This window comes from Ctenopharyngodon idella, chromosome 24 (assembly GCF_019924925.1).
Source record: "Ctenopharyngodon idella isolate HZGC_01 chromosome 24, HZGC01, whole genome shotgun sequence".
In the NCBI taxonomy this organism is placed as follows: Eukaryota; Metazoa; Chordata; class Actinopteri; order Cypriniformes; family Xenocyprididae; genus Ctenopharyngodon; species Ctenopharyngodon idella.
The window spans coordinates 28,583,527-28,611,359 of record NC_067243.1 but is presented as its reverse complement, the minus strand read 5'-3'; the positions used below and the strand labels follow the sequence as shown (position 1 = coordinate 28,611,359).

Here is a 27,833-nt window from a genome sequence, read left to right as displayed (position 1 = left end):
TGAATTTTAAGTACCCACCAATAGATCCCTCAGAACTGGTAATTAAAACATTTAAATTTGTATAACAACATAAAAGAGAAACACAGCTTGTAGCAGTGCGGCATCAGTATCACTGTAATGATGAATCAGCAGAGTTGGTATCCGTTTGTGGCTTTATTAATAGTAAAAGCAGTAATGCAGACAGGCAGGGGTCGATCATCAGCAATAGTAATATCCAATTCAAAACAGAGACGATTTTATAAAACAGGCACAAGATCAGGGCAGGCAGCAAGCAATCACAGGATATATTCAGATAAATGAAGCAGGAACAATAGGCAGGCAACAAAGAGTCAAAACAGGATAAAAAGTCCAGGGTCGAACACAGGCAAGGCAAACGTAACAACAGAACACTCAGTAATGTAAGCCAAGGCAAAGACAAAACTTTGCAAAGTATGAGTGTGAGAGAGTGCCTTAAATAAACCGGTAGATGGAGAACAGGTGTGGAGGCAATCAGTATCAGGTACAGGGAAAGAGAGTCAATACTCAAGTGAGATGTATGTATAAACATGACATGCATGTAGAAAAAAAATGAGAAACAAATAATATAATCAAAGAACCACACATACTTGGAGCCGTGGATATGTTCTGTTGTTCTGGGGCCCAAATACCCATGAACAAGAAATATAATACAGTGATATGTAAAAGATTCAAAACAGAGATATAGCAAATATGCAACAATACATCACACAACTGAATTAGATAAGAGTTATTAAAAAAAAAACAACAACAACAACAACAAAAAAAACACTTAGTTAGTTTCAGACAACATCAGGGGACCCATGGAGATGAACGCACTGTCATGGATTTCCACAGACCTGCTCTCTCTCCAGTGGTGTTCAGAGTCACAGTGCTGAAAGAGAAATCATACAGGATAATCAGGCTGTGTTTTAATTGATGTGATTAAATGATTCTATGCTATTCTATTCTATAACCAAAGCAGAGGGCAGTTGAAACATACAGCTAAGTGAATATTTGTTTTGTTTTAGGACATATTGCAACAAAACTTGACTTGATACTAAAATATGAAATGTTTTATCATTATTTAAACATATATTAAGGATTCAACATTTATTGATACCTTTATTGATATGTTTTGTGGGAGATCAATATTGTATTAATGAACATCATTAATTATTATTATTTACAAAATAATATCCTAAAAAGACTGACTATATATATATATATATATATATATATATATATATATATATATATATATAGGGTATGCTACATATGTAATTTGATCAATGTTTATGTGTCCATTAAATTAAAATGTTTATCATATAAAGCGGCCGATCATGTCTCGTTAGAAGATTTGGATTGAACCTGCTCGCTCTGTGTAACACTTAAGGTTAAGTTTTCCAAAACATATATTATACTAAGGAAAATTACACTTAATGTGCTTTATACAACCAGGCATGTACATCCTTTTACTCCAGAAAACAAATGAAAGCATACAAAACTAAGAAGGAATACTACTTTCTTGTTAGTCATTGCATATGCAAGTTGTATTAACTTTTGACGAAGTGGTCACTGCACATACAAGCATTATCCGACTCTGCTCCTCCCGACGGCAGACGCAGGATTATAAGCCACTTTTCCCTGTGTTTTTTTCAGTCAATTTCTTGCATTTTTTCCCTTAATGAACAACAACTTTTGGTACACGATAAAAGCTCCCTGTGGTTTGATCGATTAGAGCAACAATAAACTACGTAAAACAAGCATTTCATAGTGCTTCCCTATGTAGAAAATCACTTCCTGCCCTCCATCTGCATTTCGCGCCACCCTGTGACGTCATGTGCAAACAACCTATAGTCTGCAATGAATATCGTGAGTCATGTCTCATGTCTTGTTCATGTGCAGGGTGTATTAGAATTGTGTAATAACTGATGAATGCCATTTGGAAATGTTATGTTTAGTGTTGATTGGATAAAGTGTAACTGCATGGTGGACTGTTGTGTGTTGACCTACTCTCTCAATTGCCTAAGAAAAAATTCTCAATAAAGGACAAACTAAACTATTCAGAAGGCCTGTGGTGTATTTATAAACATATTTTCTTAACAGGGAATTATACAATTAAAAACACTTCTACTCAACTACTACTAAAACAACTACTCTAACCATATTGATAAGATAATATCAGAAACATTTTATTAGTTTTGAGAGGGTTTGTAAACTCACAGTTGAGCAGTGATTTCCTTTCAGAAGGCAAAGGTGAACAGTACAGTGCAGGTAAACCTTAGTGGAGTTTGCAGTGAAGACAAACATCCTGAAGGAAAAACGGCTGGATGTGGAGACTCCATTCTGCAGCAGCTCAACTGTGTCGTCATTTGGATTGGGACACCTGAGAATATCAGTAATGACAATCAACAAGTCACTTTCCTTAATAATATGGTGTGGAGAATAAAGGAACCTGGTTACACTTTATAATAAGTGGAGTGTAATAAAATACTTACAAATCATTTGCAAACTATGAGTTTATAGTTAATTAATAGCTTATAAACTGTAGTTAATACATTAATAGACTATATACAAATAGTGAGTTCTTCATACATTAAAGGATTAATTCACCCAAAAATGAAATCTAGCCCAGAAAGCTACTAAAGACGTATTTTAAACAATTCAAGTGAGTACAGTGGTTCAACCTTAATGTTATAAAGTGACAAGAATACTTTTTGTGCATAAAAACAAAATAATGCTTTATTCAACAATATCTAGAGATGGGCGATTTCAAAACAGTGCTTCATGTAGCTTTGAAACTTTACGAATCTTTTGTTTTTCGAATCAGTGGTTCAGAGCGTGTATCAAACTGCCAAAGTCACATGATTTCAGTAAACGAGGCTTTGTTACATCATAAGTGTGTCGAAATGTCAATGGTTCACCACTGGGGGGCGTGACTTTGACAGTTTGATACACGCTCTGAACCACTGATTCGAAACAAAAGATTCGTAAAGCTTTGAAGCTTCATGAAGCAGTGTTTTGAAATCACCCATCACTAGATATTGTTGAATAAAGTCGTTATTTTGTTTTTTGGCAAAAAAATTTATGAAAAATATCTTTTAATTTGTGTCCTAAAGAAGGTCTTACGGGTGTGAAACGACATGAGGGTAAGTAATTAATGACAGAATTTTCATTTTTGGATGAACTAACCCTTTAAGTGCTTTAAAGCAACCTTTATTAGACATTAATTGCATTCATATTCAGTGTTCCTTAAAATGTTTACAAATACATTAAGCACATGCAAACACACACACACACACACACACACACACACACACACACACTGGGTTTCCATGTTTTATAGGGACTTTCCATAGAAATAATGAGTTTTATACTATATAAACTGATTATTATTTTCCCTAAACCTACCCCTAATCCTTACTGATGTATTTTAACAACGTGAACTTATGAGTATGAGTAATTCATATTGACAGCATTATTTTATTTAAATATTTTATTTATTTATTAAGTGGTTATGTTTAGCTTTGGAGGTAGACTTAATGTATTTGTAGACATTTTATTGAACTCAATAATAATGCAATTAATGTCCAATAAAGGTTGGTTTAATGCACATAATTAATGTTATTTTCCCATTTTCCATGACCTAATCTAAAGTGAGAACAATTTACAGTTAATATGTTGTTAACAAAGCATTATTTAACCCTTTACATATGAGATAATTAAACAATATCATGTTGTTTATTACAATGGCAATGCATAAAGAACTCACTCTATATCTATACATGTATATAGTCTATTAATGTATTAAATATAGTTTATAAACCATTAGTTAACTATAAATGAATTGTTTGCGAATATTTTTACACTATACTTATTATAAAGTGTTACCGAAGAACACTTTATAAAAGAATGATCTCAACAAAACACTAAAAAATGATTTGTTGTGTTACATTTTTCAAGTGTACAACACAAGTGTGCAGATTACAATTCTGAATCACTAATTGGAATCAAATTTATGAAGGCATGAAAGTGGTGCTTTCAGAAAATCTGTACCCCAAAAGTAAGAATAATGGCCTGCAAGTTTTGCTCTTCTGTCTTGTAAGACTTTGATTAAAACACAGAGAGTAAGAAAAGTCTTACTCTCTGCTGATGAGGTCCCAGCGGACAGAGTGATGAGGATCACTCGCAGGTGTCGCCCAAAATTTGTCAATTACTGTGGCAAACTGACGGCTATCAACCCCCTCAACACGAACTTCCACGAACATCTGCTGGTTTATCTCCACGTTCACACTTCCATTGAAGGGCTGGGAGAACTCAGCATCCTGATACAGAAACATCCTGACCTGATATCTCCCTTGACCAGCAGGAAGCTTCTTGTGGACAATGCTGTTGAAATAACAGTAGGGTAGATGTGTGGAAAAATTATACATACGGATACATTGATACTTACTGTATCAATGTAATGAATGTATTTTAGAGATATACAGTAGCATACATGTTTTTGGTTTACATAAAATTACCATATATAAAACCTTTTTTTTTTTTGTTTTTTTAATAAAGTGGCACAAACAGAGTCAGAACGCTGAAGTCCCACCTCTCTAGTGGATTGATTTCCATATTTGAAGAAAGTGTTTCAGTTTGGGGGTATATACAGCTGAAATTCAGCTTCAGAATTCTCTTCCTGCTGATGGGACCTTTGGTCAAGTCCTGAGCTCCAAAAATAAAGTTCTCATAGATGAAGTGGGTGCCATTGTCCTGTGGACCAGAGACATAATATTTGGACATTTTAGTTTGAATTTAATTCAAGATATTGTCTACAAAAAGAAGAGCAGCTTGCATTAAAAGCTACAGTATTAAGAGAAAAACTCATCAGTTAACTAGTTTGAATAAAAAAGGTTTAGTTGTACTCTTTCCTTAGTTGTATTTCTATGTTATTCAGTCATTAACAAATTGAGATGTGAGAGCTGAGTGTGTTTAAACTGCATATAGTATACATAATGACACCTACCACAAGATTTGTACCACAGATATGGTCATTGTTGTCAAAATAGAACTCCACTCTGCCATTCCGGACTGTTCCTTTGCAGCTGGGGTCATTGAGGTGTAAGTTGTCAGCAGGAAAACCAGCCTCAAAGAGCAGACAGCGAGACAGAGACATGGAACCAGAGCTGCTTTCACAAACTTCAGAAAAATCTGACAAAAAAAAGTAAGAACACCAAAGTAGCTTTAATAAAAAAATGTGATTAATTACTTAAAACATAGATTTGAATTGTTGTTGTGGAATGAGTCCAACCAAAAGAGTCTGGGTCGGGTCTTCGATGGCTCTCGTTACAGAAACAGCCGTAAACACCATTTTTCTCTCCACACAATTCATCCTCAGTGCAGTTGAGCTCAGAACAGGGGTCACTCACATCTAAGAGGAGAACCAAAGATTGAATGAAGCAGCTGGAGCATTTATATGCTTACAAGAACTAACTGAATTACATTACCAGGGTCAAACGTAAGAAGTTGATAATTGATTATCACCCTTGGTTGTTTATTATTATTATTATTATTATTATTATTATTTAATTAGATCTTTTTGTTAATTATAGAAAATTTATGATGAATGCATATTTCATTTTTCATAGATCTATTTTACTAATTCATTAAGTAAGGCATAAATGGTATATAATTGGAAAACGTTGTGCAATTTGGAAATGTGAAGGAAAAAAAAATACTATAATACTTCTTTAAAGTAGATCATGTTATTTAGAACAGTATTTCCCAACCTTTTTTTCAGTCACAGCACCCTTTGAAAATATAAATGAAAAATGTGGCAACCTACACTAGTGTTGTCACAATACTAACTTCAATACGATACCTTGAAAAGTATCGATTTTCGATACCACAGGGAAGAACCACCGTATATACTGTCATATATTTTTAACATTATCTATTTTTTGTCCATCCATTGAAGGTCTAGGCAGTCGATAATTTCTTCTGTAGAGATCACTTTATATGATGACAGATTTTACTTTAGGCTTTTATTCATATTTAAACATTGCTCAATTACCAATACAACTATCTCACCTAAATGTTTGCTCGCTTAATGTATTTGTGCTTTTTGGGGTAATTTTATTGCAATAGCACAAGATAGCTTGAATTCAAACTTTGAATTCAATTTTAAAAAAGACAAACTGAATGAAGTAATTAAATATTATATAACCTTGGATAGATTTCATTGTAAAAATTAAATACAGATTAATTAAATAAAGTTACAACAGTTATTCAGTCAAGAGCAGTGATTTTCTCTTTGTCTTTTGTTGTTTGGTTAACATTAAAAACACAGACAGCAACATGTTTATTAGGCTGCTGTCACTTTAAGATCTGATGCACAAATCCAATATACTGTTGCAGATGTGTTTTCTTTCTGAATTGTTAACGTTCACTTAGGACATTACCGACTGTTTATGTGAATACTTGGTAACACGGACATTGTGACAATATTTTAGTATATATTTGACCGTAAACGCAACAAGCCGTTAAAAAGAAATCAATTTGGCACTTGCGGGCTGTTTGAAAGGCGGCTTTATGTGTGCCCACTTTGGATGGGAGCACGGGAATGAAAATCATGACCAACCAGACCAACCTTTCTCACGATTTGCATTTTTATTATAAATTTGTGTTATTTGTTGTTAGAGTTATCAGAGATTGATAGTACATAATAAATTATTTCTTACACATTTTAGCAGTTTAAATGTTTGAAGGATTTTTTACATGACACCTCTGCTCTCACCAGACGGCACCCCAGTAGGGAAACATTGATTTAGAACATGAAACATTGTTGCATTACTAATGAGAAAATATCAAATCAAATCAAATTTTATTTCTCACATCCACAACAATACACTGTATATCATCCCAAGTAGGCATGTGACGGTATTAAATTTTCATGTTGCGATTAATTGCTAAAGCTTTTATCACGATATACGTTATTATCACAATATTGAAATAAGTTGCAAAAAAAAAAGTGTTGTCATAGTATAACAGGTTTAAGAACTCTTTTTGTAATAACAAAAAGAACTCTGAATGTTTAAATACAATAATACAATATACGAAAATATATAAAGTAACATTTCCTAACAGATTAAAGTGCAAAAGAATTAGGCTATAAAGAACAACAGGTAACACTTTACAATAAGGTCTCTATATTTAATGCATTGACTAAGATTGATCAATAGCTACATTTGTTACAGAAAGTATTATTTTTCGTTAATGTTAGTTAAGAAATACAACTGATCATTGTTAGTTTTATCTCAGGTCCATTAAATAAGTTCTTTTGATTTTAGTAATGTTATTAAACAGTAACTAAGAAATTAACAATAACTAAGAATAATTAATGCTTTATAAGTATTTGTCATGTTAACTAATGAAGCCGCATGTCTCAAAGTTTTACTGAACAATAACAAATAATCAGAACATTTCTAATCATTAGGGCATGTTGTAGTCCAGATTCAAATATAAAAATGTTTAAGTTTGAAAATAAATAGTTAATTAAGTCTTTAAATATTAAGTATTTGGTGAATATGCAATATTGTGCATATTCATTATCGTGATATATCGCGTTACCGCATATTGGGACATGTCTAATCCCAAGTATACATCAGTTGTATGACTGTGTTTGACTCACCTTGGCAGATGACTCCAGCATCTTCATTGTGCCCACAGTTATGTGATCCCCAGCCACTTGATGAACAGTTTTTCAGTGTAGATTCATTTCCACGGCACTGGACATCATCCAACCATATTTGTCCAGAACCTTGTCCAAAATAAGCATCACTCTTTGCTTCAATAACACTCCCACAGCCCAGTTCTCTACACACCACTGCTGCGTCTGTAGAATCCCACAGATCATCACACACTGTTCCCCATATTCCATTGTGGAGAACCTCCACTCTTCCAGAACAGAGGTTGGATCCATTCACCAACTTGACAGCTATTAATCACAAAAAAAAAATATATATATATAGATAGAAGAACAGGTTATTAGGTTTTTCATTTGTAAATTTGTTTGGTTTGTTTGCATTTTTGATGATATAATAAAAAAAAGTGGTCACAATAGTGGAGGTTCATCCTTCTCAGCATCATTACCTTTGACTCCAGGTTGTGAGGCAGTAGTGTTCAATGTTGCTGTTGGAGCAGAAAAAAAATGAACACACATGCACAACATTGTTATGTTTAGATGAAGATGTTGACATTTCAGATTAATTGCAGTGCTTCATGTTTTTCAGTTCAAACAAATGTTTGCTGCTGTTTTACAAGTTGTGAGAAAAGCAGATCTGGTTCTTTTCAGAGGTGTATAATTACCTGTCTGTGGTGCTGCACTAGTTTGTGCCTGGCCTATTACAGAAAAAGAGAGATCATCAAATTCCATTACAGTTCCAGAACAGATTTCTTCATTTGCATGGTCTTTCCCACACTGAACATGATATTCAAACGGATGGTAAACAAAAAAATGGATTTTTTATCCTTTGAACCATTTGCCTGCAACATGCTAAGGAAGTCGACTGCAAAGATGGCAAGCATGAAGTAAGGCTGTAACTTAGCATATTGGAACAAAACTCTGTCTGAAAATGAGTCCAGCAAATTCATTTAGATGACGTCACCAACTGGACAAAAGTTACAAAGTTCTAAATGAAGCTGAATGTACTTATAGCCTTTGAATGACTTTTCCTAAGATCTCCACCGGGGGTGCTATGACCACACATATGTACTCAACAGTATTACATGCATGCCATCGTTGAGCAAAGACTTGGCCAGAAGTCTAGTGTCAATACTCGTGCCCCTCCTCCTCCAAGGAGCAGGCCGCAAAGTAGGCTCGAGGCTAGGAAGAAGAAGCATGATCATAGGAAAGTAACTCAATCTAGACTCTCAGAGCGTTCTGAAATTGATGAGAATAAATAACACCTATCCTCTTTCCCTTTGAGGGCAAAAACATTTTTGTTATTGATATTTTCTGCACCTTTGTCTAAAGAAGGAACGGTATACATAGTATCCATTGGAATTTCGAGTACTTTGTGTTAAGTAATAGGCTTTCTGGTTTAGGCATTCTCAATAAATCAAGTCTAGTATACTAGCTAGTACTCCCCTCACTTAGAGGGTTGTTTTATAGACTGCTTTGCTCCCTCAGGCTCCACTTTATCTGCAGTGTCGAGTTGTTAGGATATCTGCGAGCCTCCTTCGATACTGTTATAGGCTAGGTGAGGTACTTCACTCATTGAAAGGTCAGTATGCAGAGTGCCCTGCTCTCAAGAGCCCATATATATCGGCATTATCTAATGGTGAGATTTTCAGCCTCCTGGGTAAGCTGTTTTCTGGGCTAAGCCTGTATATTACTCCCCTCATTTGAGAGGGTCGGTGTGTTGAATGCTTTGCTCTCTGGGGCTAGTTGACTGTAGTCTAACTGGGCCTCTTCCTACATTTGTATATTTCAAGTTGAAAGACCTTGGCAGATCCCCTTGATAAATTCATTAAGGGAGTTTCTCAGTATTCCTCTCGTCTCTTCAGATGAAGAAGTGGATGGCGTATTCCTCAGGCACCCCTTTATAGTCACGGTTGCACTGGTAATGACTTCGAAGGCTGTTGCGATTTGCACATGTGCTTTAGACACCAGTCCTGCTGAGGAATTCCCCCTAGCGTCTTGTCAGACGCAGTGTCTCGTTCCCCTTCTCAGGGAACCATGGTCACATTTGTATCCCGAGACATTTTTTTTATTCTTTAAACAATTTACCTGCAACATGCTAAAAAAAAAAAAAAAATCAACAGCAAATATGCCAAGCATGAAGCGAGGCTGTACCTTTGCATATTGGAACAAAATGCAGTGCCTAACAATGAGACAAAGCCAAATCATTTAGCCCATGCCACCAACTGGGAAAAAGTTGCAAAGTTCTAAATTATGCTAAATTCATCCATAGCCTTTGATCGCCTTTGCCTAAAATCACCATCGGGGGTGCTATGACCAAACAAATTTAGTCAACAATACTACGTGCCTGCCATCGGTGAGCTTGACCTCGTAACTGAGACATAAATGGTTTGTAATTGGAAAACTTTGTTGTGCAATCGGAAATGTAAAAAAAAAATAAATAAATAAAAAATAACAATAATAATTGAAATTCTATAATGATACATTGGTTCTGTCAAGTAGAAAAGTTGCATAGCTAATAAGAAAATACACTGTACAACATTCCAAGTATACATCGGTTGTATGACTCTGTTTGACTCACCTTGGCAGATGACTCCAGCATCTTCATTGTGCCCACAGTTATGTGATCCCCATCCACTTGATGAACAGTTTTTCAGTGTAGATTCATTTCCACGGCACTGGACATCATCCAACCATATTTGTCCAGAACCTTGTCCAAAATAAGCATCACTCTTTGCCTCTATAACACTCCCACAGCCCAGTTCTCTACACACCACTGCCGCATCTGTAGAATCCCACAGATCATCACACACTGTTCCCCATATTCCATTGTGGAGAACCTCCACTCTTCCAGAACAGAGGTTGGATCCATTCACCAACTTGAGAGCTATTAACCACAAAACAATTTAACATAGAAGAACAGGTTATTAGGTTTTTCGTTTATAATTTTTTTTTTTTTTTTTTTTTTTTTTTTTGCATTTTTGACGAGATACTAAAAAAGTGGTAACAAGTGGAGGTTCATCCTCCTCAACATCATTACCTTTGACTCCAGGTTGTGAGGCAGTAGTGTTCAATGTCGCTGCTGGAGCAGAAAAAAAAATGAACACACAAATGCACAACATTGTTATGTTTAGATGTTGTTGTCAGATTGATTGCAGTGCTTCATGTTTTTCAGTTCAAACAAATGTTTTCAGGTGTTTTACAAGTTGTGAGAAAAGCAGATGTGGTTATTTTCAGAGGTGTATAATTACCTGTCTGTGGTGCTGCACTAGTTTGAAGCTGGTCTATTACAGAAAAAGAGAGATGATTAAAGTCTATTACAGTTCCAGTTCCAGAACAGATTTCTTCATTTGCATGGTCTTTCCCACACTGAAGGTGATATTTAAATGTATGGTAAACAAACAACAACAAAGAAAAGTAAATAAATAAAAAAAATGATTTATTCATTCTCTAAAGCATTTGCCTGCAAAATGCTAAGAAAGTCGACTGCAAAGATGCCAAGCATGAAGCGAGGCTTTAACTTAGCATATTGGAACAAAACTCAGTATCTGACATTGAGACCAGCCAATTCATTTAGCCCACGCCACCAGCTGGGCAAAAGTTACAAAGTTATAAATGAACCTAAATGTATGCATAGCCTTTGAATTACTTTTCCTAAGATCAACACCGGGGTGCTATGACCACACAAATGTACTCAGCAGTACTACGTGCATGCCATCATTGAACTTGACTCCGTAACTGAGTTATAAATGGTATATAATTGGAAAACTTTGTTGTGCAATTGGAAATGTAAAAAAAAATGATAATAATAATAACTGAAATTCTATAATGATATATTGGTTCTATCAAGTAGAAGAGTTGCATAGCTAATAAGAAAACATACTGTACAACATTCCAAGTATACATCAGTTGTATGACTGTACTTGACTCACCTTGGCAGATGACTCCAGCATCTTCATTGTGCCCACAGTTATGTGATCCCCATCCGCTTGATGAACAGTTTTTCAGTGTAGATTCATTTCCACGGCACTGGACATCATCCAACCATATTTGTCCAGAACCTTGTCCAAAATAAGCATCACTCTTTGCTTCAATAACACTCCCACAGCCCAGTTCTCTACACACCACTGCTGCGTCTGTAGAATCCCACAGATCATCACACACTGTTCCCCATATTCCATTGTGGAGAACCTCCACTCTTCCAGAACAGAGGTTGGATCCATTCACTAACTTGAGAGCTATTAACCACAAAACAATTTAACATAGAAGAACAAGTTATTAGGTTTTTCGTTTAAGTTTTTTGTTTGTTTGCATTTTTAACAAGATAATAAAAAAGTGGTAACAATAGTGGAGGTTCATCCTTCTCAGCATCATTACCTTTGACTCCAGGTTGTGAGGCAGTAGTGTTCAATGTCGCTGTTGGAGCAGAAAAAATGAACACACATGCACAACATTGTTATGTTTAGATGAAGATGTTGACATTTCAGATTAATTGCAGTGCTTCATGTTTTTCAGTTCAAACAAATGTTTGCTGCTGTTTTACAAGTTGTGAGAAAAGCAGATCTGGTTCTTTTCAGAGGTGTATAATTACCTGTCTGTGGTGCTGCACTAGTTTGTGCCTGGCCTATTACAGAAAAAGAGAGATGATCAATGTCCATTACAGTTCCAGAACAGATTTCTTCATTTGCATGGTCTTTCCCACACTGAACGTGATATTCAAACGGATGGTAAACAAAAAAAAAAAAAAAAAAAAAGGATTTTTTATCCTTTAAACCATTTGCCTGCAACATGCTAAGGAAGTCGACTGCATATATGTCTTTGTTATAGATATTTTCTGCACCTTTGTCTGAAGAAGGAACAATATATATATAGTATCCATTGGAATTTCGAGTACTTTGTGTTAAGTAGTAGGCTTTTTGGTTTAGGCATCCTCAATAAATCAAGTCTAGTATACTAGCTAGTACTCCCCTCACTTAGAGGGTTGTTTTATAGACTGCTTTGCTCCCTCAGGCTCTGCTTTATCTGCAGTGTCGAGTTGTTAGGATATCTGCGAGCCTCCTTCGATACTGTTATAGGCTAGGTGAGGTACTTCCCTCATTGAAAGGTCAGTATGCAGAGTGCCCTGCTCTCAAGAGCCTATATATCGCCATTATCTAACGGTGAGATTTTCAGCCTCCTGGGTAAGCTGCTTTCTGGGCTAAGCCTGTATATTACTCCCCTCATTTGAGAGGGTCGGTGTGTTGAATGCTTTGCTCTCTGGGGCTAGTTGACTGTAGTCTAACTGGGCCTCTTCCTACATTTGTGTATTTCAAGTTGAAAGACCTTGGCAGATCCCCTTGATAAATTCATTAAGGGAGTTTCTCAGTATTCCTCTCGTCTCTTCAGATGAAGAAGTGGATGGCGTATTCCTCAGGCACCCCTATATGGTCACGGTCGCACTGGTAATGACTTTGAAGGCTGTTGCGATTTGCACATGTGCGTCAGACACTGGTCCTGCTGAGGCATTCCCCCTAGCGTTTTGTTAGACGCAGTGTCTCGTTCCCCTTCTCAGGGAACCATGGTCATATTTGTATCCCGAGACATTTTTTTATTCTTTAAACAATTTACCTGCAAAATGCTAAAAAAACATCGACTGCAAATATGCCAAGCATGAGGCGAGGCTGTACCTTTGCATATTGGAACAAAATGCAGTGCCTAACAATGAGACAAGGCCAAATCATTTAGCCCACGCCACCAACTGGGCAAAAGTTGCAAAGTTCTAAATTAGGCTAAATTCATCCATAGCCTTTGATCGCCTTTGCCTAAGATCACCATCGGGGGTGCTATGACCAAACAAATTTAGTCAACAGTACTACGTGCCTGCCATCGGTGAGCTTGACCCCGTAACTGAGATATAAATGGTATGTAATTGGAAAACTTTGTTGTGCAATCGGAAATGTAAAAAAATAATAATAACAATAATAATTGAAATTCTATAATGATATATTAAGTAGAAAAGTTGCATAGCTAATAAGAAAATATACTGTACAACATTCCAAGTATACATCAGTTGTATGACTGTACTTGACTCACCTTGGCAGATGACTCCAGCATCTTCATTGTGCCCACAGTTATGTGATCCCCATCCACTTGATGAACAGTTTTTCAGTGTAGATTCATTTCCACGGCACTGGACATCATCCAACCATATTTGTCCAGAACCTTGTCCAAAATAAGCATCACTCTTTGCTTCAATAACACTCCCACAGCCCAGTTCTCTACACACCACTGCTGCGTCTGTAGAATCCCACAGATCATCACACACTGTTCCCCATATTCCATTGTGGAGAACCTCCACTCTTCCAGAACAGAGGTTGGATCCATTCACCAACTTGACAGCTATTAACCACAAAACAATTTAACATAGAAGAACAAGTTATTAGGTTTTCATTTGTTAAGTTTTTTGTTTGTTTGCATTTTTGACGAGATAATAAAAAAGTGGTAACAATAGTGGAGGTTCATCCTGCTCAGCATCATTACCTTTGACTCCAGGTTGTGAGGCAGTAGTGTTCAATGTCGCTGCTGGAGCAGAAAAAAAATGAACACACAAATGCACAACATTGTTATGTTTAGATGTTGTTGTCAGATTGATTGCAGTGCTTCATGTTTTTCAGTTCAAACAAATGTTTTCAGGTGTTTTACAAGTTGTGAGAAAAGCAGATGTGGTTATTTTCAGAGGTGTATAATTACCTGTCTGTGGTGCTGCACTAGTTTGTAGCTGGCCTATTACAGAAAAAGAGAGATGATTAAAGTCTATTACAGTTCCAGTTCCAGAACAGATTTCTTCATTTGCATGGTCTTTCCCACACTGAAGGTGATATTTAAATGTATGGTAAACAAACAACAACAAAGAAAAGTAAATAAATAAAAAAATGATTTATTCATTCTCTAAAGCATTTGCCTGCAAAATGCTAAGAAAGTCGACTGCAAAGATGCCAAGCATGAAGCGAGGCTGTAACTTAGCATATTGGAACAAAACTCAGTATCTGACATTGAGACCAGCCAATCCATTTAGCCCACGCCACCAGCTGGGCAAAAGTTACAAAGTTATAAATGAACCTAAATGAATGCATAGCCTTTGAATTACTTTTCCTAAGATCAACACCGGGGTGCTATGACCACACAAATGTACTCAGCAGTACTACGTGCATGCCATCATTGAACTTGACTCCGTAACTGAGTTATAAATGGTATATAATTGGAAAACTTTGTTGTGCAATTGGAAATGTAAAAAAAATATGATAATAATAATAACTGAAATTCTATAATGATATATTGGTTCTATCAAGTAGAAGAGTTGCATAGCTAATGAGAAAACATACTGTACAACATTCCAAGTATACATCAGTTGTACGACTGTGTTTGACTCACCTTGGCAGATGACTCCAGCATCTTCATTGTGCCCACAGTTATGTGATCCCCATCCACTTGATGAACAGTTTTTCAGTGTAGATTCATTTCCACGGCACTGGACATCATCCAACCATATTTGTCCAGAACCTTGTCCAAAATAAGCATCACTCTTTGCTTCAATAACACTCCCACAGCCCAGTTCTCTACACACCACTGCTGCGTCTGTAGAATCCCACAGATCATCACACACTGTTCCCCATATTCCATTGTGGAGAACCTCCACTCTTCCAGAACAGAGGTTGGATCCATTCACCAACTTGAGAGCTATTAACCACAAAACAATTTAACATAGAAGAACAGGTTAATAGGTTTTTCGTTTATAATTTTTTTATTTTTTATTTATTTTTTTTTTTTTTGACGAGATAATAAAAAAGTGGTAACAAGTGGAGGTTCATCCTCCTCAACATCATTACCTTTGACTCCAGGTTGTGAGGCAGTAGTGTTCAATGTCGCTGCTGGAGCAGAAAAAAAAATGAACACACAAATGCACAACATTGTTATGTTTAGATGTTGTTGTCAGATTGATTGCAGTGCTTCATGTTTTTCAGTTCAAACAAATGTTTTCAGGTGTTTTACAAGTTGTGAGAAAAGCAGATCTGGTTCTTTTCAAAGGTGTATAATTACCTGTCTGTGGTGCTGCACTAGTTTGTAGCTGGCCTATTACAGAAAAAGAGAGATGATTAAAGTCTATCACAGTTCCAGAACAGATTTTTTCATTTGCATGGTGTTTCCCACACTGAAGGTGATATTTAAATGGATGGTAAACAAACAACAACAAAGAAAAGTAGAAAAAAAAAAAAATGGTTTATTCATTCTCTAAACCATTTGCCTGCAAAATGCTAAGAAAGTCGACTGCAAAGATGCCAAGCATGAAGCGAGGCTGTACCTTAGCATATTGGAACAAAACTCAGTATCTGACATTGAGACCGGCCAATCCATTTAGCCCACGCCACCAGCTGGGCAAAAGTTACAAAGTTATAAATGAACCTAAATGAATGCATAGCCTTTGAATTACTTTTCCTAAGATCAACACCGGGGTGCTATGACCACACAAATGTACTCAGCAGTACTACGTGCATGCCATCATTGAACTTGACTCCGTAACTGAGTTATAAATGGTATATAATTGGAAAACTTTGTTGTGCAATCGAAAATGTAAAAATAATAATAATAATAATAATAATAATTGAAATTCTATAATGATACATTGGTTCTATCAAGTAGAAAAGTTGCATAGCTAATAAGAAAATATACTGTACAACATTCCAAGTATACATCGGTTGTATGACTGTACTTGACTCACCTTGGCAGATGACTCCAGCATCTTCATTGTGCCCACAGTTATGTGATCCCCATCCACTTGATGAACAGTTTTCCAGTGTAGATTCATTTCTACGGCACTGGACATCATCCAACCATATTTGTCCAGAACCTTGTCCAAAATAAGCATTACTCTTTGCTTCTATAACACTCCCACAGCCCAGTTCTCTACACACCACTGCCGCATCTGTAGAATCCCACAGATCATCACACACTGTTCCCCATATTCCATTGTGGAGAACCTCCACTCTTCCAGAACAGAGGTTGGATCCATTCACCAACTTGAGAGCTATTAACCACAAAACAATTTAACATAGAAGAACAGGTTATTAGGTTTTTCGTTTATAATTTTTTTTTTTTTTTTTTTTTTTTTTTGCATTTTTGACGAGATAATAAAAAAGTGGTAACAAGTGGAGGTTCATCCTCCTCAACATCATTACCTTTGACTCCAGGTTGTGAGGCAGTAGTGTTCAATGTCGCTGCTGGAGCAGAAAAAAAAATGAACACACAAATGCACAACATTGTTATGTTTAGATGTTGTTGTCAGATTGATTGCAGTGCTTCAAGTTTTTCAGTTCAAACAAATGTTTTCAGGTGTTTTACAAGATCTGGTTATTTTCAGAGGTGTATAATTACCTGTCTGTGGTGCTGCACTAGTTTGTAGTTGGCCTATTACATAAAAAGAGAGATGATTAAAGTCTATTACAGATCCAAAACAGATTTCTTCATTTGCATGGTCTTTCCTACACTGAATTTGTTATTCAAATGGATGGTAAAAAAAAAAAAAAAAAAAGAAGCTTATTAGGTTTTTGAGGCAGTCATGTTAAATGTCGCTGTTGCAGCAGCACACATCCTCCTCTGGGGTTGGATACCCTGGTACAGACGTGGCAGAGGCGACGTCTGTATGCTTTTCCCCTGATCGCTCTGCTGCCGGGAGTTCTAGAAAGAGTACACCAGGGTCCATCTTCTTCTGGCTGCCTCGAGTATGATGTCAGCCCTCCTGGTAGGTCTCCCTTGGGAGATCCCAGTCAGGAGGGACCTTGTATTGCAGGCCGGGGGCACAATATACCACCCCTGGCTGGAGATGTGGAAGCTTTTGGTCTGGCCCCTGAGGGGGATCAGTTTGTGAATGTAGGTCTCTCTGCTGAGGTGGTAGAGACCATTTTCAATTCTAGAGCTCCCTCCACAAGGAAACTGTTCACCTTAAAGTGGAGAGTATTAATTTTATGGTGCAGAGAACACATATTGGACCCAGTTAACTGCCCAGTGGCTTCAGTGCTGGAGTTCCTGCACGACCGTTTCTTTGCCTGTCTTTCCCCGTCCACACTTAACGTTTGTGTGGCAGCCATTGTGGCTTTCCACACATCGATGAGTGGTGGATCACTGGGAAAGCACCATTTGTTTACTCATTTCCTTCATGGTACTCTGAAGATGAGGCTAGTGGATCAGGTTAGAGTCTGTAGGACTATTCCTGAACGAAGCCTACCAAATTACCACAAAGTCCACACCTCAAAGATCAAAGAGAGTCAACGCATTCCCTCACTGAGCCATTCATGAAAGATCCTGTTCTTCAATTTCTGCCATTTGGAGACCATTGATTGTAGAGACGGATCAAAAAGACTCTATCACTTTGTTGACTTTAAGAAAACAGATGGATCAGCAAACACCAGGACACAAGGTGTAAATTCCCACTGTTATCAGGAAACTCGGACCTGCGACACATCTCAAGGTCAAGATCACAGCAGGGCACCACGGGAATCACCTACAGGAAACTTTCCCTCTGCTCAGCTTTGCATTTCAAAAGACATTCCAAAGTTTCCTTAGCAGACAGTGAAGCCACTCTCTTTGTTCAAATAGAGACAATTTAGAAAATACTGCCAGAGATATGAACTTATCACCAAAAAGCAGCCTCTTACATATCATATGTATAAAGCATGTTTTATTTTGTTCATGGAACCTATGTACTTTTTTCTGTGTGTTTTAAATATTGATTACTGGTAAATTTGAAGAAAATCTACCTCAATTACAGAAAGTGTGTACTGTTTGGTATGGTTGTGATGGATGAATGCTTTCCAGTATTTTGATGCAAAATTGATTTATGTAAGATGTATGACTTTTGAACCAGCAAAATTAACTTCTCAAAGTTCTGACCAAAATTCCTAAGTTTGAGAACAAAGGACTGTAAGGACATTATGCTAATTGCATACAAGAAGAGGAGAACTGGGCGTAGGACCCGCCCAAAACAGGACCTGATTGGCTAAAACAATCGGAAAGGCGGAACCAACAAACCATTCAACACTCAATACCGCGCATTGTGCTTTTGCTTTTGCCCTTGCTTGTACTTCGCCTTGGCCGACCATCATCCTGCCTGCAAGCTAAACCTCTTCAAGAACTCACTCAAACCCCTGCAAGTACCTTCGTTGAACTTCACAGACGAGGACTCGCCAAAAGTCCTTTGTTTCCAGCAACTCCTTGAGACACAGAGAGACACCCACGCAGCAACGGAGTAAACCCTGCAACTATTCGACGAAGACTCCATTTTCTGCAAAGCCAACTATTTCCCCCACGGGACGTCGTCCTTCAGAACTCTTCACCGAGCAACGCCGCTTCCTTCAACTCTGTCATGAAGGGAACACGCGCTTACAGGAGCAGCCAACGCAAGTAACACAGGTCTCCTAATTTTGCTGAGCTGGTGCAATTTTATTAAGCAAATGAAACTATGGTTGAATTGCTAGTGTATTAATTCTCTCAGGTTACGGTCAAAGAAACTTGTTAAAAGCTAAACAATTGGGGAATCCATTCACCTCCAGATAATAATCTCACCATTTCCCTGTAACTGAATGAATGTGTGTGTGTGTGTGTGTGTGTGTGTGTGTGTGTGTGTGTGTGTTTTTCGTTAGATTAGTTTGTGCGTAGTAGATTTAGTTCAATAAAGTCTTGTTTGATTTTTCACGCAGAGAAGTCTTGTGCTGTGGTTACCAAATCGCTGCCTTAAACAAAGATCGTGCTACCTTACTCATAATCATAATCATAATTAATAATCATAACAAATTATTATTACCATTGGCCACGGGATAATAATTTGTCCAGAATTGGTAAAAATACTGTAACCTCAATTTTTCGGTGGACAAATAATTGAAGTGTTAAATATTAATTCTGAATCATTTACAGTTAATTCGGAGGCCGGGTTATGTCCCTAAGGTTTCATTGAAGGTATCTTCATTGTGCATTCTGCTCTTTTTGGATCCACCCCTCCTCATGTAACGGCGGAACAGGAGAAGATTCATGTACTGTGCCCTGTCAGGGCTCTGAGGTCAATATTCATAAAACCTCTCGTTGGAGAAAGTCTGACCAGATGCTGGTATGCTTCGGGTCCCCTAAGAGGGGTTGCCCAGTTACTAAACAAACAATCAGCAGGTGGACTGGGGAAGCTATTTCTATGGCTTAGGAGGTGCTCGGTCTGCCTTCACCTCTTCAAGTCAAGGCACATTCCACTCGAAGCGTTGCTTCCTCCAAAGCCTTATTGTCAGGGGCATCCCTGCATGAAGTTTGTGATGCGGCGGGGTGGTCCTCCCCCCACACATTTCTAAAGTTCTATACCCTAGACATTCCATTCACTCCGGGGTCTCAAATTATTTTGTCCTGAGTTGTGCCGGGACAGCTTCACACCAGGATAGGCATTTGTCGGCATGGCGAAGTGGGTATTTCCTTCCCCATAGTGTTATCTGGTATGGAGCACGAGTTCCATCGAAAGGGAACGTCTCAGGTTACGCCTGAGAGGGGAATGAGACGCTGTGTCCTCTTGCCATACGTCCTGCATGTCTGGGAGCGGCTTGCTTCAGCCTATCAAAAGCTGATTCTGTTGTGTTGCCAGCTTTTTATTTTTTGATTCTTTTATAGATTCTGCCTTCACTGCAAAAAAAAAAAAAAAAAATGCTTTTCTTATTGGTGGTAATGCAAGTGCAGTAGTGACGTTGAAGACAGTGATGAATCCAGGAAGACGAGTCGGGGAACAGAAGGCAGACAACAGAAGACGGAAGACAAATCAGGATCGGCAGCAAAGTTCTCAGGTGAGTAGGTAGGGTCGTGGATCTTGTCTTTGAAGAGACCAGACAGTGAGGAGAAGGGAACGGTGGCATTTAAAGGCAGTGTTGATGAGGGTGCACAGGTGCAGGTGATATGTGGCAGGTGTGGATCAGGAGGGATGCTGGGAAGTGTAGTGCAATGCAGATGACAGGTGAGCAGGTGATTGTGCTTGTGGCTGTGACAGTACTCCTCCCTCCCGGAAGGCCTCGTGCCAGGGCAGTACTGAAGACCAGGGAGGTTCTGGCAGTTCAGGGGGCCAGGGTGGAGCCGGCAGTTCAGGGGGCCAGGCCGGAGCCAGCAGTTCAGGGGGCCAGGGCGGAGCATGTAGTTCGGGAAGCCATGGCGGTGCAGACAGTTCGGGATGCCATTGCGGTGCAGGCAGTTCAGAAGCCCCTGGCGGTACAGGTGGCTCAGGGGCCCATGGCGGTGCGGGTGGTTCAGGGGTCCATGACGGTGCAGGCAGTTCAGGGGACCAAGGTGGTTCAGGAGACTGCGATGTTCTCAGGGAGCGAACACAGGGACTGGAGCGGGCTTAGGGGCTTGAGCCGACACTGGAGTGGACTGAGGGGCTTGAGCCGACACTGGAGCGGACTGAGGGGCTGGAGCCGACACTGGAGTGGACTGAGGGGCTGGAGCCAACACTGGAGCAGACTCACGGGCTGGACCCGGCACTGGAGCAGACTCAGGGGCTGGAGCTGACACTGGAGGAGACTCAGGGGCTGGAGCCATCTGCGGGCTCTCGATGAGGAAGGGAGTTGCTTCTGGACTCTGGATGAGACTGGGAGTCACCTCTGGACTCTGGACGAGGAAGGGAGTTAGCATTGTAGGCAAGGTGGTGGCCATTTTGGCTGAGGGCTAAGATTTGGGGGCCACCATGGCTGAGGGCTCAGGTGTAGCGGCCATTTCAACTGGAGGTTCAGACACGGCGGCCATCTTCGCTGAGGGCTCATGTGTGGCGGCCATTTTAGCTGAGGGCTCAGACTCAGCAGCCATGATGGGACAATACTCTGGAATTGTGGCCATGTCAGGGTGAGACTCTGGACTGGAGGCCATGACGGGACAAGACTCTGGAATGGAGGCCATGACGGAACGAGACTCTGGAATGGCGGGCATGACGGGTCAAGACTCTGGAATGGTGGGATTCCGGACCGGCGGCCATCTTAGGATTAGACTCAGGAATGGACAAGGGTGACTGTGGCTGAGTGGTGGTGGTGTCTTCATCAACCTCACCAACTGTGAGGGAAGAACCACTCAACCATAACACATAATCAATATACTGAGCCAGGGAGCATGTGTTAGCTGCAGCTGGAACCTGTTGGTACAGATAGTCATCTAAACCACACCAGAAAATGGTCTTAAGGATATCATCTTTCCAGTTTACCAGACAAGAAAGCTCAAGGAACTCCTCCACATAGTCCTCGATCGAGCGGCCATCTTGAAAAAGAATTATCAGAAGGTCAGCGGGGTTGATAGGGGTATGGAGAATGCCCATTTTAGTTTTAGTGATCTGGTCTTCAGTCATGCACAGAAGAGGACAGACGAGGTGAGTATAAAACAAACAAGTTTTTGCACATGATCTACTCCTGACGTGCAAATGAAAGAAAACAGATTTGCAACACTCTCAAAAGTATGTACCATGTGTGTGAAGTAACGAATTACAAATGCTCATGTTACTGTCATTTTTACCAGAAATAAAAAATTGTGTCCTTTTACTTAAATACAATTTAAGTGATATATCTCTACATTTACTCCACTATTTTCCATCTGTTTGTGGTCATTACATGCTTGTTTTAATTTTATTTTTATCCATCAACGTGATTGGATAGGGAGAGAGTAATTATTCTTGTGACCCACATCAAATCAAATTGTGCATAAAAACTTTAACCACTTTAGTGGATGGCATCAACTGCTGTTAATCATGACTGCTGTAGAAGCGCTTCCTTCAAGCATTAATTCAATTGCAATATCAGCATTTAATAAACTTCCTCTAATTTGAAGAAATATGTTAAGGTAAATATATGATTTCTGCTTACTAGATCATCTGTATAGCTACAGGGCCTGAAAGTTGGCTTGAGGTTGCTGGTATTGCAAGTGGCAATGTTCATAATGTGTGGTATTCCCACTCCCATTTACGTACTTGAACATAGAGAGATGTGCGATGCACTGCCGCATCTCTCTCCTTCGCGCACGAGCAGCTCGTTGTCACTTGACAGCTCGTTGTCACTATAGTATGTGTGCTCAAGCACAAGGGCGCGGGAAGTAGGGGTGCTGGGGCCTGTTTTCACAGGACAGTAAATGTAACGCAAATTTTTGTTCAGTTACATTTATTCATTTTTTATCATTTAAAAATTTGTTTGTAGTAAACCCTTTAAATGGGCTATAAAATGTTATTCATTTTTTTTAAAGAACAACTAAGATCAAATCAAAATGCTTTACCGGCTCAAGCATAGACAGAGTTTCTAAAAACATGTTTTTGCAGCATTGAGCAATGTAGCCAATCACAGACATATCTGTTGATTTCTGGAACGCAATCCACTTCTTTTTCTCCACAGTTTTTGTTCAGCGCTGAATGCTTTGCATGCTGGCAAATCCTCTGATTAAACCAAAGTGTAGACATTATTATTAAAGATTCATTGTGCAGTCATTGAAGTGTTGCGATTATAAAGGAAGCACTCGTTGCGTGCATTCTGCCATGCCAAATCGTGCACACAGCACTGCCTATGCTTGCTTTTATGTTTCTAAATGTTGTTGATACTTTAATAACAAATATTATAATGTATCACCGTTTATGCTGGGATCTGTAGGTTATGGCTAGGTGACGCGTAACTTAAAAGTGGAGCATGGAAATCTCATGGATGTACTGGGGGGAAAAAAGTGTTTTATACTTTGTTTATTTGTTTAAATGCTTAGGCTAATGTATTTCCCGTGGCAGTCAAATGCCTGGTATATGGGCTATGCAGTATTCTCAGCGATTTTTTGTTCTTTTTTCTCAGCGATATGCTTGTTGTTTTCCGGAGTTTTGACGTGTTTTATATACAGTAGGCTACTCTGTATTGTTTCTTAATGGTTTCTTAATAAAGCCAGCGCTCGGACGCACAGCACCCTCAACCTAAAACATCTTTCCGCGCCCCTGCTCGAGCGTGTTGGGAACATTCTAAAATGCTTAACGATGATCCGTGGTGTCATACTGCATCTCTTTTAGTGTGTGATGTCATAAAATTACAGCTTGTTTATAACCAACATATTTTTTTTGTTGTTGTTTGTTTGGTGCATTTTATACAATCCGCCTTCATTTAGTGAGTGTACTTGCGCAAAAAAAAAAAAAAAAAAAAAATCACATTCAACATATTTGCTCCAGTTAGTTGTAGATGCTACCAATAGAGCAGCTTAGTCGCAGAGACTGCCGTTGCCCCACAAAGAGAGGTGCGAATGCAAATTTTTCATTACATATTTTACTATCAGCATAACACTTTGAGTAAATGTAGCTGTATAAACAATGTGTATTTACGTTTAAATTCAATGGAATGGAATTACAATGTAATTAGTGTTAGCTCACTATCTTTGCCTTTCAGTGCATTAGGTTAGGTTAACTGTTAGGTAACATTAGTGATTCTCTTTTCTTTATCACAAAACACTAAAACTAGCACCACTTTGGAGATAAATTATTTATTTCTCTTGGCTATCTCTCTCCTTTTTTTATCTCTGGTGCATGATGCTGAACCTGTGTGTTAATTGGTTCTGTCATCCTCATTTTCCCCTGCCTGTTTGTCACCATAGTTACATATTGATTTGAGTTTCAGTTCAGGTGTGTCTAGTTAATCATCTCATTAGATCCTTTGTTCGCTCTGTGTATTTAGCCCTGTGTTTTGTTCTGTTCAGTGTCTGTTATCATCGCTTTAGGTTTGGTTGTTCTGTGGCCTGTTGCGCAAGGCTGGTTTCAGTTGCTACCCAGTTGCGATTAGTTTGCAAAAGCTGTTTTCTCGGGCTCAAGAAGGTGGATTGGTTTTTAGCGGGTTTCATCGCCATAGTAACTTACGCTACACAACTAACCTGCTCCAGAACAGGTTTTATTCTGGGTTAGAGATCGCAAACCAAAACTCAACCAATCAGCTGTGAGTAAAGTGATCCGTATCTGATGCAATAAAGCCACTCCCCCCTGTATCTATCGCTCCAAATTAAATCAGTTTAGAGTGAAAGAAATGTAGAGACAAAATCGCTCATTGTTTGCTGCTAATTATTTATTATATTTATATGAATTATAATTCATATAATATATTCATATATTTATTATACTAATTGACATATTATTAAACTTTGCTTTTAAATTAATATAAATATAATCCATGCATTAATATATAAACAGATTAATCTTAGGTGTATTCATCTGAGCTCTTTGTGAACGTATATAAATTATTAGGCCTATTTCTTTGATTCACATGCATTGATATAGTCAGATACTTTCTTTCAGCTGCCTTCTCAAACTTTCACTGCAGCAACAGTGTTTATTCCTGCCTTGTAAATGCGTTTCATGATATTTTTCATAATGATCTCTTAATCTTCAGAAGAGACGTGAATTGCAAAATAAAATGTTATTTATATATATATATATAAATGTTTACTGGAGGTTTTAATGTTGATAGGAATGACAAAGTTGTTTGATTTGATTCATACCACAAAATGCTGTCAACTGAACGTAATTTGTATTGAACCTTGAACATTCTTTTAAAAAGGGATCATTCCTCCTGAAAAAAATCTGGTGGTAATGCTGAAATCTGAGTGGAAAATCTACCTGGTGTTTGTCCATTGATTATTCCACCTGTCAAATACAGAATATACACATTAAATATGCTTTCCTATTATTAAAACATAGTTTACTTATTTAAATGTGTCTTTCTAACGTGAGAATCTTGGTCACACTTCTGCATTGTTGGAGATATAAAACCCTCACCATTAATCAGCAGCAGCAGAGACACACACGATGAGATTAAAAACTTCATTATGAGAAACTGCACCTGCACATTTATATGAACGAACACACACACACACACACACAAAATAAAATGTAAAATTAAAAAATAAATAAATAAATAAAAGCAAACATATTATGTAATAAATAGTATAAAAATTTATAACTAATGTACAAAGTTACAAATTAGTTTGTAATGCAAAAAGTGCAAATACAACCTTTGGAACATTGGTGTATTTACATTAAAAAAAAAAAAAAAAAATGAAATACAGAAAATACATTTTACCAGAGATAAATGTAGAGCAGAGCAAACTCAGGGAGAGTCTTTCTTCAGCAGCTTTACCAGAATACAGTGATGCTGAACTGCAGGAAACTGATCAGTGCCTTTATTTATAAATGTGGGCAGGCCATGACTTAATCTAGAATCAACAATACCTTAAACCAGTTTTTTTCCAGTCCATACCTATTGTATTTGTCAGATTTGTCCTTGTATAGTACTTTATTCTTTAATAGATGTACTTGTATGTCTACATACAATACTGGATAATCAAGGTAATTAAAATCACAAAGAGACTTGTTCTCACCTACACACCTACTGCCATCTTATGACCTGATTCTCATATTCCTCATTGCAAGTGATCAGTTGTTTTACAGTTCTTCAGCATTATGGAACTATAGTGACATAAATTGCTAATGTAACTGTCCAATTCAATAACATCTGGTTGCCCATCAATTTCATCGTGGGCTCATTTACCACTCCATTGAGTTTGTGTGGTGTGCAAAATAAGCCCCTCCTCGGTTCACCACCTTAACATGGTGGAGGGTTTTGAGTGTCTCCGAGACCCTGGGAGCTATGTTGTCTGGAGCATTAGTTAAGGGGCCAGACAAAGGCTGATCCAGCATAGACCCTTATGCCATGGTCAAAAAAGAGTGGAGAGACCTTGGTAGGGATACTGGGGCCCTCTCCTGGAACCAGCCCTGGGAGAGGAGCTTGCAGGCGAGTGCCTGATGGCCGGACTCTGACCCACTGGCCTAGTCGGCTCGAACAAACAGCCCGAGGCGACGTGTTTAATGTTGCATAGAATCTAACATTAAACATGCTGTCCGTTCTTAGTTACATACAATTGGGATGGCTTATTTTGTTTTGACACTTAAACTCTACAATAAATATGTATTTAGTTTTGTATGCATGGATACAACACACTTTATTAGATAATTGTGAGAAGAAATTGAAATTGAAATTTAAGTCAACAGAATACGGGAAATTAACTTTCAATCTATGAAATACTAAACATGATCTTATTTCATGCCACAGTTCCATATTGTTCAATAACAAGCATTCAGTAGTAAATGGCACATAACTAATAAAGAATGTAATTTTCAATTTCATGCTTATTTTGCAAAATACACTGCAGATTCTGTTATGTTCATCCTACTGTAAACAGCACTAAGCACTGCATTCACAGTTGCATGTTAAATGCCCTCTTCCACCATCAAATGAGGTAAAAATGTAATGTAAATCAGAAAGCATTAACTATTCAGAAACCACTTACTCATAGGCGTAATGTGCGGGTGGGACATGTCCCCACCACTTTTTGTCAGGGTCGATATTGTCTCCACAACTTTCTGAAACATCTCACGGCACGGATGTATCTAATACAAAATAAACATCTCCAGTTGATTAGCAATTCATTCATTTGTGTTAAATAACAGGTGATCTGGTGCCTGAGATGTGTTGTCTTTTTAAATCATAAAATCATCAGATTATGCAATCTCCACAACCATTATCCATCCATTATCCATTAACCCCCCACCCCCGTCCCACCCACTTTTTAAAACAAAGGTACGCCACTGCACTTACTAATCCTAGCAAATCAGTTACTAGTTCTTTAACATTTTGCTCCGTGTTAGTTTTTTTTCAAATGCTTACACACAAAATCCTTACTTGTCACACAATTTCTGAAACCTGACACTCAAACACCAGAACCACACACCAAATCTGCAAAACCATACACTAATTCTCAGCCTTCGACTCAGTTTTCCATTTAATAAAACACTTTTTGCAAAACACAACACACAATTCTCTATGTAACACAAAAATCTAACAGAAAGTATCTTGATTTCCTTTTTCAAACACAAAATGCCACACCAATTCATCAGCGCCTCACACGAACTCCTCACATGTGCAAACACATATTGCTTTACTTAACACCAACCAATCATGGCTTTATAATAGGCCTATAAATAGGCCAAAGGTCAAGTTATAGGTTTTGAACAACTTTTCTGTTGTTTACTTGCTTCCATATTCATCATTTCTAAACCTAT

General features: G+C 38.2%; 1 protein-coding gene and 1 gene segment (V, D, J or C); one reads left to right on the top strand and one right to left on the bottom strand.

Annotated features, from left to right (window-relative positions):
* The window catches only part of LOC127506802 (immunoglobulin kappa light chain-like), a 339,850-nt gene that overhangs the window by 138,947 nt on the left and 173,070 nt on the right, over positions 1-27,833 (top strand).
* LOC127506748 (deleted in malignant brain tumors 1 protein-like) lies at positions 11-26,054 on the bottom strand. Of its 25 annotated transcripts, none has more exons than XM_051883534.1 (26): positions 25,491-26,054; positions 25,332-25,358; positions 17,093-17,125; positions 16,897-16,938; positions 16,440-16,745; positions 15,761-15,793; positions 15,550-15,591; positions 15,095-15,400; positions 14,414-14,446; positions 14,204-14,245; positions 13,757-14,062; positions 12,276-12,308; positions 12,062-12,100; positions 11,617-11,922; positions 10,936-10,968; positions 10,725-10,766; positions 10,266-10,571; positions 8,350-8,382; positions 8,134-8,172; positions 7,673-7,978; positions 5,294-5,413; positions 5,009-5,193; positions 4,595-4,755; positions 4,141-4,386; positions 2,221-2,383; positions 11-889 (listed from the first exon to the last, which is right to left on the bottom strand). In XM_051883534.1, the coding sequence occupies exons 1-26, from the start codon at positions 25,537-25,539 to the stop codon at positions 788-790; spliced, it is 3,333 nt and encodes a 1,110-aa protein (XP_051739494.1). In that variant the 5' UTR covers positions 25,540-26,054; the 3' UTR covers positions 11-787. The 25 variants fall into 25 exon arrangements, with proteins under 25 accessions (XP_051739494.1, XP_051739497.1, XP_051739495.1 ...); XM_051883537.1 differs by having other exon boundaries at positions 14,204-14,242; XM_051883535.1 differs by having other exon boundaries at positions 15,550-15,588.

What these genes read in the sequence shown, in the direction of transcription:
- LOC127506748 (XM_051883534.1), bottom strand. Translation starts at nt 25,539, where the DNA reads ATGAAGTTTTTAATCTCATCGTGTGTGTCTCTGCTGCTGCTGATTAAT. An exon ending in TCTGCTGCTGCTGATTAATG is followed by an intron (nt 25,359 to 25,490) that starts GTGAGGGTTTTA and finishes TGTATTTGACAG; the next exon opens with GTGGAATAATCAATGGACAA. An exon ending in CTCACAACCTGGAGTCAAAG is followed by an intron (nt 10,572 to 10,724) that starts GTAATGATGTTG and finishes TGTGGTTAATAG; the next exon opens with CTCTCAAGTTGGTGAATGGA.